At 41.7% G+C, this 15639-nt stretch overlaps 1 protein-coding gene across 2 annotated transcripts in view; it reads left to right on the top strand.

The window, feature by feature from the left end:
• Positions 1 to 15639, top strand: part of LOC137326606 (echinoderm microtubule-associated protein-like 5) — a 207748-nt gene that overhangs the window by 161432 nt on the left and 30677 nt on the right. For both annotated transcript variants that reach the window (XM_067991872.1, XM_067991873.1), the window contains exons 30-31: positions 276 to 374; positions 9760 to 9933. In XM_067991872.1, coding sequence (XP_067847973.1) covers positions 276 to 374; positions 9760 to 9933 — 273 coding nt within the window. The remainder of the gene's footprint in view (positions 1 to 275; positions 375 to 9759; positions 9934 to 15639) is intronic.

The raw sequence follows: 15639 nt of genomic DNA, 5'->3' as shown, positions 1-15639 counted from the left end.
GTTTGAAAAAATGTTTTTCCTGTTATGTATGGACAGCATATTCAGAAGTGAGAGGAAAGGTCTAAGGGACCAATTGAGAGGCCTTATATCCAGTAGAATGAGTGACCCTGACCAAAATAGTGCAGTGGCATAGGTCTTAAAAGACCAGTTCCTAAGTTAATTTTTTTCCAGTGAAAAATAAGGAATGTTTTTATAATGTTCGGAATAATTTTTTTAATGCATTTCAAGAAATATTTGAATTAACTGTTACTCTTTTTATTTGCAATTTGCTTTAGGTTTTCAATCTTTTTATCTTGAACATACAGATGACATCCTGTGCCTAACTGTTAACCAGCATCCCAAATTTCAAAAGATAATAGCGACAGGACAAGTAGGTGTGTACAAAAGTAGCAGAGTGAATATATCAATACTGATATGTTCCATGGTTTTTGCCAGATGTGATACAGTTGTCAGAACATCAGATTCTGTTCTCATTTTGTTAATCAGAATACAAGACAACAATTTTCCTTTGAACGAGAAAATTTTTCCTCCCAATTTGTTCACAGAACATATCTCATTTTGTATAAAGCCAATGTAAGCGTACAGTACTATAACTTTGGTAACATTGTGTCAAACAATTTAAAAAAGCATGTTTGATATCAAATTTGTAAAAAATATCCTTTACAATTTAATTGAAAATACCACAGCAGATGAACTAGATTGTACGTGTAGACTTTCTTGCCTCATATTCTGGGTATAATAGGTAGAATCTTCTACACTACAAAAAAAAATCCATTCTACTGTAGCTACCAGCAGTGGAACTAAAATTTAAAAATTTTTACAGTCATGATAAGCTATGAATAATTTGATCTGCATAAATCATTTAAAATGGCATTAACTACAAAAATTACACTTATGTACAATAGTAAATCCCTGTGTCTTAACAGTCAAAAAAACACAAAAATCTGCAGCAAAACATCTCAACATATTTAATTTAAAGTCTGGCCTTGATACATTCCTGTGCTATCCAACACAGGTTTTGCCCCCTGCAAAAAATCACAACTTAGCACCCCCTTTCCCCTCTCCTTTCTTTCTCTCCCCCTCCTTTTCTCCCTCTATTCCACTCCCCATCCCTTCCTCCTTATCCCCTCTCTTCCACCATGCCCCCTATCCTTGGTTCCACCTCCTCTTCCCCTGCCCCTCTTCTTCCCTGCCAGGAGGCCATCCAAAATGTGGAGAATAAGCTGACCCTAGAAAATCACACGGGCTAACACCATTCAGTGGTCCTGTACCACTACACTTCTGTGGCAGCATTGCTCCTAGGGAGGAAAATCCTGGCCTTTTTAGGTCTATGGGAGCAGGGGGAGACCAAGCCGGAATCAAATAGTAAAATGCTAGAAGCAGCTCATGAGATATGTCAAACCATTGGACATAAGGCGCTACTAAAACTAGCAATTTGTATAAAAACGGTTGCCTTATGAATTTGCACACAGAGGGAATATTATGAGTACATGATCACGCTTATCAATTTGTATTGTATTAGGTGCACAGAATTGGAGGTTATCTTCTGAGAAAGAATGATAATTGATTGGGAGGTGGGCGACAGAGGGTAGGAATAAAGTTCTCTGATTGGCTAGTGGTGTTCCCCAAGGATCTGTACAGGGGCCTCAGCTTTTCACCATATATATTAATGACGTGGTGAAGGAATAGAGAATTCTATATCCCAGTTTGCAGATGGTACCAAGTTAGGAGGCACAGTAAGGGACACAAACAGACTAAATGAATGGGCAAAACTATGACAGATGGAGTTCATTGTGGGAAAGTGTGAGGTCATCCACTTTTTAGATCTGAGAAAAACAAATTGGAGATTTATTTTTAATGGTGAGAGACTAGGAACTGTGAAGGAGCAAAGGAATTTAGGTATCCATGTACACATCACTACAAGCTAGTGCACGGTTACAAAAAGTAATCAAAAAGGCCAATGGAATGTTAGCCTTTATCTCAAGGAGTTAAAATTCAAAAGTGAAGAAGTGATGCTTCAGTTGTGCAGAACCTTTGTCAGACCCCATCTGAAGGACTGCATTCAGTTTTGGGCACTGAACCCTGGGAAAGATATATTGGCCTTGGAAGGGGTACACTGCAGATTCACCAGGGTTAAATTATGATAACAGGATGCATAAACTTGTCTTGTATTCCCTTAAGTTTAGAAGGTCGAGGAGTGAACAGGAACAAAAGGTCTTAATCTTAATAGATTAATATGAAATCAGCAAGCACTTTTTCCACAGAAAGGGCAGTGGAAATCTAAAACTAACTCCCTCAAAAGACTGTAGATGATGGCTCAATTAAAATTTTCAAGATTGAAATCGATAGACTTTTGTTAGATAAAGGTATCAAGGGATATGGAACGTAGGCGAGTAAATGGAGTTGAGGTACAGATCAGCAATGATCTAATTAAATCGTGGAACAGGCTCAAGGGGTTGAACAGCCTACTCCTGCTGCTATGTTCCTCATGCATGAATTATTAAGCACTTGTGCACAATCAGTGTGAATGGATAAGTTGACGTAACATATTTTTAAAATCACATGTGTTACTACTTTTGAATGCATTTTAGCCCATAAACATAACAGCAATGTACATTAACACAGAGATTTCAACCATGTAATTTCCAACAAACCTTGTCCTTTGCTATCATGACTTGTGTAGCCTGATATTTTCATTAGGTCTGTCTTCCTTGCTACATCCTTCTTAACATTACTATGTGTAAGTGAAGTAAGGGAAGACCTTGCATTTATATAGCACCTATCACATCCTCAGGATATCTCAAAGTGCTTCACAGCTAATGAAATTTGTAAAGCCTAATCACTATTGTTAACTAGGCAAATATGGCAGCCAATTTGCATACAGCAAGGTTCTATAAACAACAAAGGAGGAAAATGATCAGATCTGTTTTGGTGGTGTTGACTGAAGGTACACGTTGGCCTAAAGAACCCCCAGCTGCTTTTCTTCAAATAGTGCCATAGGATATTCTACGTCCGCCTGAACAGGTGCTTGGTTTAATTTCTGATTCCAAAAGGCGGCACCTCCGACAATGCAGCACTTCCTCAGTACTGCACTGAAGTATCAACCTAAATTATGTGCTGAAGTCCCAGAGTGAGGTTTGAACCCATGAACTTCTAGCTTAGACAAGAGTGCTACAACTGAGCCAGGCTGTTGTTTGCTTCTATATATGTATTAATATATTTTTTAATTCCTATCTATATATGTCCTTCATCTCCTTTTGTCATTGATTCATTTCTGTGTATGATTAAATAGTTTTCAGCATCTATTTAAAAATACCAGGACTTTTAACTTTTCATCCATATTTATTCTTCATCTTCATCTTCATATTAAGATAGGCTGAATTCACACCTGTTCATTCATTTCTCTGATTAGAAGGTTTTTGGCATTTATCTAGAATTCCTAAGCAGGAAGAATTCGTATGTGGGCAATTTGTACCAAAATCTTAAATGAATTTAAACAGAATGCATTTATGATTTCAATACAAATAGTAAATGGAGGAAATCTTCCCCCCCCCCCCCCCAAACTTTAAAAAAATTATAACCATTATTTCCTTCATCACAATATTAAGACAAGCTAAATTTACATTAATATCTATTAAACTTGGAACTGGTCAGATGAACCACACCCTTTAACTTCCTATGTTCCTATTTTTTGCTTCAACTTGGTAGTCTTAAATTTTTAATGGGTTTCATTGAAGCTTTTCAGAGTAGTAGAATCAGACTTGACCTGGCCTGTTAAGTATTGTCTCTAGCCATGTTTGTAGTTCACTCCCTCAGGCTAAAAAGGTCATCCCAATTTTTAAAAAGGCAGTTCAGCAGGATCTTCTAGCCCCGGGCCATTAAATGGGATTTCTGAACATTCTATTAGCCGTTTGTAAATGCTTCTGTTTTGCTCACTACACAGTTGGATTAAATACATGTTTCTCTATTATGCAAGTAATTTGGCTGATTAGTTGCTTAAATTTGAAATGAGCATTATCACAAGTGCAGGACGATAGAGGATGATGCAGACATTGTAGTTAAGGAGGAGGAGTGTGAAATATTGGATAGAAACATAGAAAATAGGAACAGGAGTAGGCCATTTGGCCCTTCGAGCCTGCTCCGCCATTCAGTATGATCATGGCTGATCCTCTATCTCAATACCATATTCCCGCTCTCTCCCCATACCCCTTGATGCCTTTTGTGTCTAGAAATCTATCGAGCTCCATCTTAAATATATTCAGTGACTTGGCCTCCACAGCCTTCTGTGGTAGAGAATTCCACAGGTTCACCACCCTCTGAGTAAAGAAATTTCTCCTCATCTCAGTCCTAAATGTCCTACCCTGTATCCTGAGACTGTGACCCCTCGTTCTGGACCCCCCCCCCCCAAGCCAGGGGAAACATCCTCCCTGCATCCAGTCTGTCTAGCCCTGTCAGAATTTTATATGTTTCAATGAGATCCCCTCTCATTCTTCTAAACTCGAGTGAATACAGGCTGAGTCGACCCAATCTCTCCTCATACGACAGTTCCGCCATCCCAGGAATCAGTCTGGTGAACCTTCGCTGCACTCCCTCTATGGCAAGTATATCCTTTCTTCGGTAAGGAGACCAAAACTGCACACAATACTCCAGATGTGGTCTCACCAAGGCCCTGTATAACTGCAGTAAGATATCCTTGCTCCTGTACTCAAATCCTCTTGCAATGAAGGCCAACATACCATTTGCCTTCCTAACTGCTTGCTGCACCTGCATGTTTGCTTTCAGTGACTCGTGTACAAGGACACCCAGGTCCCTTTATACATCAACCTTTCCCAATCTATCGCCAATTAAATAATACTCTGCCTTTCTGTTTTTCCTTCTGAAGTGGATAACTTCACATTTATCCACATTATACTGCATCTGCCATGTATTTGCCCACTCACTCAACTTGTCTAAATCGCCTTGAAGCCTCTTTGCACCCCCCTCACAACTCATGATCCCACCTAGTTTTGTGTCATCAGCAAACTTGGAAATATTACAATTGGTTCCCTCATCCAAATCATTGATATATATTGTGAATAGCTGGGGCCCAAGAACTGATTCCTGCAGTACCCCACTAGTCACTGCCTGCCACCCCGAAAAAGATCCATTTATACCTACTCTCTGTTTCCTATCTGTTAACTAATTTTCAATCCATGCCAGTATATTACCACCAATCCCATGTGCTTTAATTTTGCACACTAACCTCTTATGTGGGACTTTATCAAAGGCCTTCTGAAAATCTAAATAAACCACATCCACCGGTTCTCCCTTATCTGTTCTACCAGTCACATCCTCAAAACACTCCAGTAGGTTTGTCAAACATGATTTCCCTTTCATAAATCCATGTTGACTTTGTCTAAACCCATTGATATTTTCTAAGTGTTCGGTTATCACATCCTTTATAATAGACTGTAGCATTTTCCCTACTACTGATGTTAGGCTAAACATGGGATAAACATAGTGAGAGAGGAAATTTGAAGGGGTTTAGCATCCTTGAAAGTAGATATATCACCAGGCCCAGATGAAATGTGACCCAGGCTATTAAGAGAAGCAAGGGAGGAAATAGCGGAGGCTCTGACCGTCATTTTCCAATCCTCTCTGGCTACAGGGACGATACCAGATGATGGAGGACTGCTAATGTTGTACCATTATTTAAAAAGGGAGAAGGGGTAGACCGAGTAATTATAGGCCAGTCACCCTGACCTCGGTGGTGAGCAAATTATTGGAAAAAATTCTGAGGGACAGTATTAATCGTCATTTAGAAAGGCACGGATTAATCCAGAACAGTCAGTGTGGATTTGTTAAGGGAAAGTCATGTCTGACTAACTTGATTGAATTTTTTGAGGAGGTAGCAAGGAGGGTCGATGAGAGTAGCACATTTGATGTAGTGTACATGGATTTTAGCAAGGCTTTTGACAAGGTCCCACATGGCAGACTGGCCAAAAAAGTAAAAGCCCATGGGATTCAAGGGAAAGTGGTAAGTTGGATCCAAAATTGGCTCAGTGGCAGGAAGCAAAAGGTAATGATCGACGATTGTTTCTCTGACTGGAAGGCTGTTTCCAGTGGGGTTCCACAGGGCTTAGTACTAGGTCTCTTGCTTTTTGTGGTATATATCAATGATTTAGACTTAAATATAGGGGGCATGATTAAGAAGTTTGCAGATGATACAAAAATTGGCTGTGCGGTTGATAGTGAGGAGGAAAGCTGTAGACTGCAGGAAGATATGAATGGACTGGTCAGGTGGGCAGAAAAGTGGCAAATGGAATTCAGTCCAGAGAAGTGTGAGGTAATGCATTTGGGGAGGGCAAACAAGGCAAGGAATTACACAATAAATGTGAGATACTGAAAGGTGTAGAGGAAGTGAGGGACCTTGGAGTGCATAACCACAGATCCCTAAAGGTAGCGGGAAAGGTAGATAGGGTGGTTAAGAAGGCATATGGAATACTTTCCTTTAATAGCCGAGGCATAGAATATAAGAGCAGGGAGTTTAAGCTAGAACTGTGTGAAACACTAGTTAGGCCACAGCTAGAGTATTGCATACAGTTCTGGTCACCACATTACAGGAAAGATGTGATTGCACTAGGGAGGGTACAGAGGAGATTTACAAGGATGTTGCCAGGGCTGGAGAATTTTAGCTATGAGGAAAGATGGTATAGGCTGGGGTTGTTTTCTTTGGAACAGAGGAGGCTGAGGGGAGATTTAATTGAGATATATAAAATTATGAACACTTCCCTCAGTCCGCAAGCATGACCCTGACCTGCCGGTCACTTGCCTTTTAATTCCCTGTCCCACTCCCACTCTGACCTCTCTGTCCTCGGCCTCTTGCACTGTGCCAATGAAGCTCAACGGAAGCTCGAGGAAAAGCACCTCATTTTTCGTTTAGGCTCTTTACAACCTTCCGGACTCAACATTGATTTCAATAATTTCAGACCATAATCACAGCTTCTGTTTATTTATTTATTTATTTGGACTACAGCTGCTGGTTATCGTTCTGCTGTTGCCATTTACAGCTCTTCTAGACTGATCTTTTGTTTCTTAACTTGTCCCATTACCATCCTCCGTGCCTTGCACCATCATCCCTTTTTTCATTTAATCGCTCTTGCCCTCCCCCCACTTTCCCTGGCTCTTTACTTGCATAAAGGTTCTGACGAAAGGTCTCCGACCTGAAACATTACCTCTGTTTCTTTGTCCATAGATGCTGCCTCACTTGCTGAGCTTTTCCAGCATTTTCAGTTTTTATATAAGATTATTAAATTGGATAGAAATATTCCCTACTGGTTGTACAATGACAATGTGGGTTTACTCTGATTTTTCCTCTTCCCCTACAGACAAACAGTCACCTCTGCTGGACACCCCCATTGGCCTAGCTACAGTACACAGCTTAATTTTGAAAAAATTGAACCATTTTGTTGCAATTTTTGTGAACACAAATAAAATAGCAATGCTCTTTCCTTCAAATATAAGGATATACAGGAATATGGTAGCATGTCCATTGAACCTTCAGGAAAAATCACAGTCACAGGCATGCATGTGGAGTTGTCATCTATTGATTGCAAATGTTTGTGTCACTTTTATTTTTTTTAATCTATAATTTTAAGTACTGATAGATATCCAGAAATAGCAACACTAAATATAAACATTTTCCAACAGATATTTTACAGTAAAAGTGTGCAGTTGTATATTTACCAGTACTTACAGTATGTTTACTCTAACTGTGCTTTTTTGTTATTTTGTTTTGTTTTTGTATTGCATTTTGTTTCTGGCCTTGGCTGTGTTATAACTTAAAGGTGACTCTGCTGACATGTCAGGTAAGAAATCTAAAATATTTGGCCTGCACCCTTTTCATGAACTAAATAGTGGAGTACAAGCTACCACTTTCATTATTAAAATAATGTTCTCAAGGTGTAACAGGTTATGCCCAAAGTGAAAGGCTGTATGCACAAGAAGCATTAATATATTAGAAACAAATTGCATTTTAATAATTTAGTTAGATTGATTAATTACCAATAATTAATTCATTTGGTAAATAGTAGTTTTCATGATGCAAGAGGCCAAAGGTAATTCCATTGGGATCTTTGGAATGGTTATTTTCCTTTGTTTAGTTAAATTACTAAAAGACTATATTCAATTGTCATTAAGGAGCAGACAATAATAAGAACGATAATGAGTTATAAAAATCACTGCATTTTAGCTAAACTTAGTTACAATACTGATTTTGGGAATTATGTAGCTTCATGTTTGAAAGTATATCAAAAGAAAAGTTGAAAACAATAAGTTGTCTGTCACAAAAATGTAAAACTAATTTATAAGATGAGCATTAACTGAAATGCCCTGCGACAGAAAAGCAGAGCTAAGGAGCCAAACATAAAACATTGTTGCCTTTTGGAATGTTTTACTACATTAAAGGTGCTATATCAATGCAATTTGTTGCACCTGATTGGTATCAAAATGAATTTGTTACTTCACTATGTTTACCAGGAACTGCCTATACTGTGAAACAGTAAAGGATAGATACCTGTGAAAGTTGTTTAGAATGGACTAACTTGTGTAGCACTGCTTTGTCTGCTATAAACAGCTGTCCATTATATTGCAAGGAACATTGCCATACGTTCCTTGCAATATGAAAGCTCTGAATCAGGAAGATCAGCTGTAAGTCAGAGAGCACTGGAGAGCTCAAAATCAGGAGGATCTGCTGTGATGTCAGATAGGGTTGATGAGCCAAGAATTGGGAAGTTATTACCATGTGCTGGGAACAATTAGAGTATGTCAGAACAAGCCTTTAGGGGTAAGTTTTCCTGTTATTGCACTTGGTGCAATGAAGCCTGCCCCATTTTCCTCTAGGCTACACCCAGATGATTCTTTACATCAAGTGCAATAATAAAATCTGCTCCTTACTCTTACCTGCAGAAAGAAATCACCAATATGTTACTTATAAATCGCTGGGTTTGGGCAGAAATAGTTTTTCTAGTTAAACTGATAATACAGCCCACTCTGCAGAAATAGAAATACAACATCATTCTACATATGCACCATCAGTACTGCAAAATGAAGCTCTCTAGTGGGCATCATATACGAATGCTGAGTATTCATACAAAAGTACTCATACATCAAATTCACTTCTAACCACTATGTTGTGGCTGGTTTGCAACACGAGACTCTCATCTTTGCATTATTTCTGAGACTGAAGTACTGGACCAGCATAGGGTTCAAAGATTTGAGATTCAACAAAGAATACATCATAAAGCCATTTAAGAATAAGGAAAGCAAATTTTGCATGAAGGTGTTGTTTTGGCAAGTTCCCTTCACGATGAACATTTTAAACCATTTCAGCAGTATTCAATGAAGTCAAATGTCCAAGCATCCAATTCTAATCAGACATTATAGGAAAAATCAAAAAGTCCAAATTGAACAGTTTATCATTTTTAATTTTTAAAAAATTAGTACAATTTTATATGTTGATATTCAATGTGATGTAGTATTTACTAAATGTGACAGTTACAAAGCTTGCTAAAGAGGCAGATCATCTTTACTATACCAAACCTTTCTGCACTTTCACCCTGTGAATCCATGGTGCAACATCTGAAGATTGGTTCTGGGAGTAAGGATAGAGTAATAATTCTACATCTAATTGTGCCTTGCAGTGATGTGACATTGATGTTGGTGCAATGACACCAGCTTGTACATTTGTACAGCTGATTATAGTATTTTTTTTTCTCTCAGGTACTTCCCCATTGATTCATATTTGGGATGCCACAACCAAGCAGACACATTCTGTGCTACGCTGTTACCATTCAAAGGGTGTCTGCTGTGTCAGTTTTAGTGCCACAGGCAAACTCCTCCTCTCAGTAGGACTAGACCCTCAATATACTATCACTGTCTGGAGGTGGCAAGAAGGTAAGATGAAACAAAAAGATGGCAGAGAAACAACAATGATCATTTAATTAGTTTTGTTCATTAATTTTTTATGGGTGAGCAGATACATTGTTTTGTATTTAAAGATATACAATATAGAATATTGAAACATGGATAGTGTTTATGAAAGTCCTTCAATATTGCGACAGACCATCAGTTCAATAAGAACCAAGAAAGAACTCCCAGAACAATACCTTATTTGTAAACCTAGATTTTTCTTTAAAAATTGTGTATAAATCCTCCTTCATATCTTGGATACACATACACATGCCAGTCTAGAATTCTAGCAAAAAACTGACCGATAAGTTTAAAAATTCTGACAGCCCAATAAACTGAAAGCTCAAGAATAGCCCTGGATAGCTTAATGACACTGGTGAGGAGTTAGACTGAAAGTGTAATGGGACGTGGGCTCATCATAGCATAAGTTGCAATAATACTCAGCATCTGATCACTTTTATTGCAGGAGAAAAAAACAGAAGTACTCAAAAGTGCGGTTTTCGGCAGTAGTGGATTTAGAAAGGGGGAAGTGAATGCTGAAAGCATAAGATTTATTTTTATTACTAATCTCAAAAAAAACGAAGGGCCCGAAATTCTGATCAGGTCCTTGGTGAAAATGGACCAGATCGCCCAAAGGGACTGGAATATGGGGCACAACTTAGTACTGCCGGAATCCCAGCCATGTTTTCTATTCTGCCATTTTCGATGGGATGGGAAGCCATGTGCAGATCCTTCAACGATCGCCCCCTCACCCACCCCCCCCTCCCTCCAGCGCCAAGGGGGAGTTGGTTTCAGGAGGTAACACATGTTTGATAGCTTGCCCCTAGCACACATTCTTCCTTTCTGGTACATTGGAACTAGCTCTGTGCTTTAATGCTGTCTTTAAATGGGAAAGGTTAACACAAAATATGTGATGAATTAAATCCTGAATAAATGTTTACATTTACTATGAATTACTGCTTAATGATCACTTAACAAGAAACAAATATATTTATGTTGGATCTGTGCATTAACATGCATGAGGAAAATTTAATCCCACAAACAAATTTAAGTGCCTGCATCTAATTAAATCCTGACTTTGACTATAAAATGTGCAGCGACATGGGTGCCTTCTCCATTCTGGCTAATGTCTCTCTGGATGGCCACAAATAAGTACTTTTTAACTAAATCTGGTGTATATGATTTATCTAGGGTAAATTTAACTGACACTTTTAACAAGGGTTTTTTTGTGCTGATTCACATGGCGAGCCTTTAGTGATAGAAATGTTACTTAAAATGTAATATTCATACTAGTTTCAAACTCCACTTCAACATTCTGATGAGCAGTATGGCTATTTATAAGGTTAGCATTAAACTAATTTTATCAAATAATTGCAAGTAAAATCGAGGTATATGTCGTCTGTAGTTTATTACACCATCGTATTAAGCATCCCAAATGTTATTTGTTTAAAAATTTGACTTTCTTTCAAAATGTATTAATTTGAATGTTTCTTGTATGTATTCTTATATTCATTTTAATGCAACCTACTGTTTCTTATTTTCATTCTTATTAATTTGAAAGCAATTTATATTTATTGAATTAAAATTCTATGGCTTTGGGCCCCTTTCTGATGGTTCAGTGGGTAAATGAACTAAATAGCACGGCACTAAGCCATACAGACAAGTAAAGCCCTAGATTTGATTTGGGTTTGACTCGAACTTTGAGTTAAGCCATCTTAACTGGAGCAATAAGTCTACTACAGTTAGTCTCTGCATCCCTAGACTGGACTGAAAATAATCAGCCAGAATTATTGCTCAAGGTCATTATCCAGTGGCTCTTGCACATGTGTAAGTGTCGGATGAGGTTGGGCTGATCTGGGATGACCAGGTTCAAAACGCCCACTGACGCTAACTGTCAAGGCTTGAACGCCCAGTAGAGCAAATAAACGGCAAGCTGATACTGTTAGTGGAATCACGCCTGAGCATAAGTCCCAGTCTTCAAGAAAGGAAAGATAAGGAGTTACAAAACTATTGGTTTAAAACTAAAGAAATAACATCTCCCTAATCAATTTTAATATTTACTTACAACTTGCCAATACTGTTAATAGCTCAGTTTGAACGACATTAAATTAGACTGAGCCAGAGTTAAAGAACTTTATATAAACATGAGTTACAGGTGTTTGTGTACACAGCTACATTCTAAGCATTGACAATATATTTTTTTTAAATATATACTTTATTCATAAAATTTGCAACAATACATACAATACAGTCAATACAGTTGTCATATCTCATTCCAAACGTACACAATACAGATTATACAATTTGCAGGTTACATCAAGTACAGTTCAATGAACACATTGGACATAATTACAGTTCACGACACTCTAGGGTGCCTAATTGCATCACAATCAATACAGGTGATTCATTACAGGTACATTACATTTCATTACAACAATTTGAATTTTACATTCTGCCTGAGGGGTTTTTCCCTGATTTCAGCCCCTTGCTATACAGTGGCGAGAAGGCTCCAAATGGTTGCCTTTCCCCTCAGAGCCTTTGCGGCGGCCGCACGCATCCTCAGTGCGTCCCTGAGCACGTAGTCCTGGACCTTGGAATGTGCCAGTCTGCAACACTCGGTCGAGGACAGCTCCTTGCACTGTAAGACCAGCAAGTTTCGGGCAGACCAAAGGGCATCTTTCACCGCGTTGATGGTCTTCCAGCAGCAGTTGATGTCCGTCTCAGTGTGCGTCCCCGGGAACAGCCCGTAGAGCACAGAATCCTGTGTTACAGAACTGCTCGGGACGAACCTGGACAGATACCACTGCATCTCTCTCCAGACCTTCCTTGCAAAGGCACATTTCAGAAGGAGATGGGTGACGGTCTCTCCTCCACCGCAGACTCCTCGGGGACAGCGCGCGGTGGCGCTGAGACTCTGGGAATGCATGAAGGATCTGACGGAAAGGGCCCTTCTCACCACCAGCCAAGCTAGGTGGTGCTTGTTTGAAAGCTCTGGCGATGTGGCGTTCTGCCAAATGACATTGACAGTCTGCTCAGGGAACCAACCGACAGGATCCACCATCTCCTTTTCCCGCAGGGTCTTGAGGACGTTACGTGCGGACCACTTGCTGATCGCCTTGCAGTCAAAGGTGTTTTTCTGCACAAACTTTTCCACGTAGGACAGGTGGGGCGGAACGGTCCAACTGGATGGAGCATTCCGTGGCAGCGTGGCCAGGCCCATCCTTCTCAACACCGGGGACAGGTAGAACCTCAGCACGTAGTGACACTTTGTGTTTGTGTACCGAGGGTCTATGCACAGCTTGATGCAGCCGCTCACGGAAGTGGCCATCAGGATGAGGGCCACGTTGGGCACGCCTTTCCCCCTTTCTCTGGAGATTTGTACATCATGTCCCTGCGGACACGGTCCATTTTGATCTCCAGATAAAGTGGAAGATGGCTCAGGTGACTGTCGCGACGCAGGAGCAAGGTATGGGCCAGACCTGTGCCACGTACAGCAACACCAAGAGCACCTTGCACCTGATGACCAGGTTTTTGCCCACGATCGAGAGGGATCGTCGATCCCACAGTCCCAGTTTCTGCTTAACCTTGGCAATACGCTCCTCCCAGTTTTTGGTACACGCCCCGGCCCCCACCCCGAACCAGATCCCCGGCACCTTCAGGTAATCCGACCCTACGGTGAAGGGGACAAAGGATCGGTCGGTCCAGTTCCCAAAGAACATGGCCTCGCTCTTGCTACGATTTACCCTGGCTCCCGAGGCCAGTTCGAACTGGTCACAGATGCTCATCAATCTGCGGACCAACAGCTGATCCGAGAAAAGACGGCGATGTCGTCCATGTACAGAGAGGCCTTGACCTGAGTGCCTCCGGTGCCTGGGATCGTCACCCCTCTTATGCCCGCATCCCTCCTGATGGACTCGGCAAAGGGTTCAATGCAACACACGAACAAGACGGAGAAGAGAGGACAGCCCTGCCTGACTCCAGATTTGATCAGAAAGCTTTCTGATTCCCACCCGTTGATTGAAACTGCGCTACTGATGTTTGTGTAGAGCAGTTGGATCCAATTGCGGATTCCCTCCCCAAACCTCATTTTGGAGAGCACGTCCATTATGTACGTGTGGGATATTCTGTCAAAGGCCTTCTCCTGGTCCAGGCTGATCAGGCAGGTGTTCACCACCCCCCCCGCCCCCCCGGTCCTGTACGTAGGCGATCGTATCCCTGAGTAACGCCAGGCTATCAGAGATCTTCCTGCCGGGTACGGCGCAGGTCTGGTCGGGACGGATCACCACCTCCAGGGCTGACTTGACCCGATTGACGATGACCTTGGACAGAATTTTGTAGTCCACGTTAAGTAGTGAGATGCGTCGCCAATTTTTGATTTCTTCCCTCTCCCCCTTCTGCTTGTAGATGAGGGTGATGATGCCTTTCCTCATGGAGTCTGACATGCTGCCTGCCAGAAGTATACCTCCGTACACTTCCAGCAGGTCTGGGCCTATCCAGTCCCACAGAGCCGAGTACAACTCCACCGGTAAGCCGTCGCTTCCGGGAGTCTTACTCTTCTCGAAAGAATGGATGGCCTTTGTCAGTTCGTCCAGAGTTAGCGGGTGATGCAGACTCTCCCGCTTGCTGTCGTCTAGAACCTCCGTGATAGACGACAAGAAGGACTGGGAGGCTGCTGTCTGTGGGCTTCGCGTCGTACGGTCCGGCATAAAAGGATTTGCAGATCTTCAGTATGTCAGGCTGCGAGGACGTGACCGAGCCGTCCTCCTCCTTCAGGCTGCTGATCACAGAGCTCTCTCTGTGCACCTTTTGGAAGAAGAAATGCGAGCAAGTCTCGTCCTGCTCCATGGAGCGGACTCTGGACCGGAAGATGATCTTGGAGGCCTCGGAGGCAAAGAGCGAGGCTTGCTGGTCCTTCACCTCTCTGAGTTCCTCCCCGATATCGATCCCCATCGACTGCAGCAGGAGAAGATTCTTCATGCTTTTCTGAAGTCGGGATGTTTCCCTCTGCCTCTCTCTCGCCTTCTGAACACCGTTGAGGATGAAGAACCTCTTGATGTTCGCCTTGATGGCTTCCCACAAGTGCACTGAGTAATCTAGGAGGGGCTTTACGGTTCTCCAACCTTTGTAATCCCTCTTCAGTTCCTCAATATTTCCCGGGATCAACAGTTTTACGTTTAGCTTCCATATCCCCCTGTCCACTCTCTGATCGTCCTGTAGGTGACAGTCGGCCAGGAGGAGGCAGTGGTCAGAGAAGAACACCGGTGGGACCTTGGTGGATCTGACTTGAGCGTCGGGGACACAAACAGGAAGTCTATCCTGGAACGGACGTACCCGTCTGGTCTGGACCAGGTGTATTGACGCGCCGCTCCGTCTGCAGGATTGCTGAACACATTGCACAGCTTGGCATCTTTCACCGCTTCCATCAGGAGTTTGGACGTGGTGTCCAGTTTGCTGTTGGATCTGCCGGATCGTCCAGTTGCATCGATGATGCAGTTGAAGTCACCGCCGAGAATGACCGGCCTGGACGTCACCAGCAGCAGTGGGAGCTGCTGGAAGACGGCCAGCCGCTCGTTCTTCAGAGGCGAGGCATACACGTTGATCAGCCGGAGCGGAGCGTTTTTGTACATTACGTCTGCTACGAGGAGGTGACCCCCCCACCACCTCCTTTACTTCGGTGATGGTGAAGTTACC

The sequence above is a fragment of the Heptranchias perlo genome, chromosome 10 (assembly GCF_035084215.1).
Source record: "Heptranchias perlo isolate sHepPer1 chromosome 10, sHepPer1.hap1, whole genome shotgun sequence".
Classification (NCBI taxonomy): Eukaryota; Metazoa; Chordata; class Chondrichthyes; order Hexanchiformes; family Hexanchidae; genus Heptranchias; species Heptranchias perlo.
Note: the sequence above shows the minus strand (reverse complement) of the source record. Positions and strands in the feature narration are given on the sequence as shown.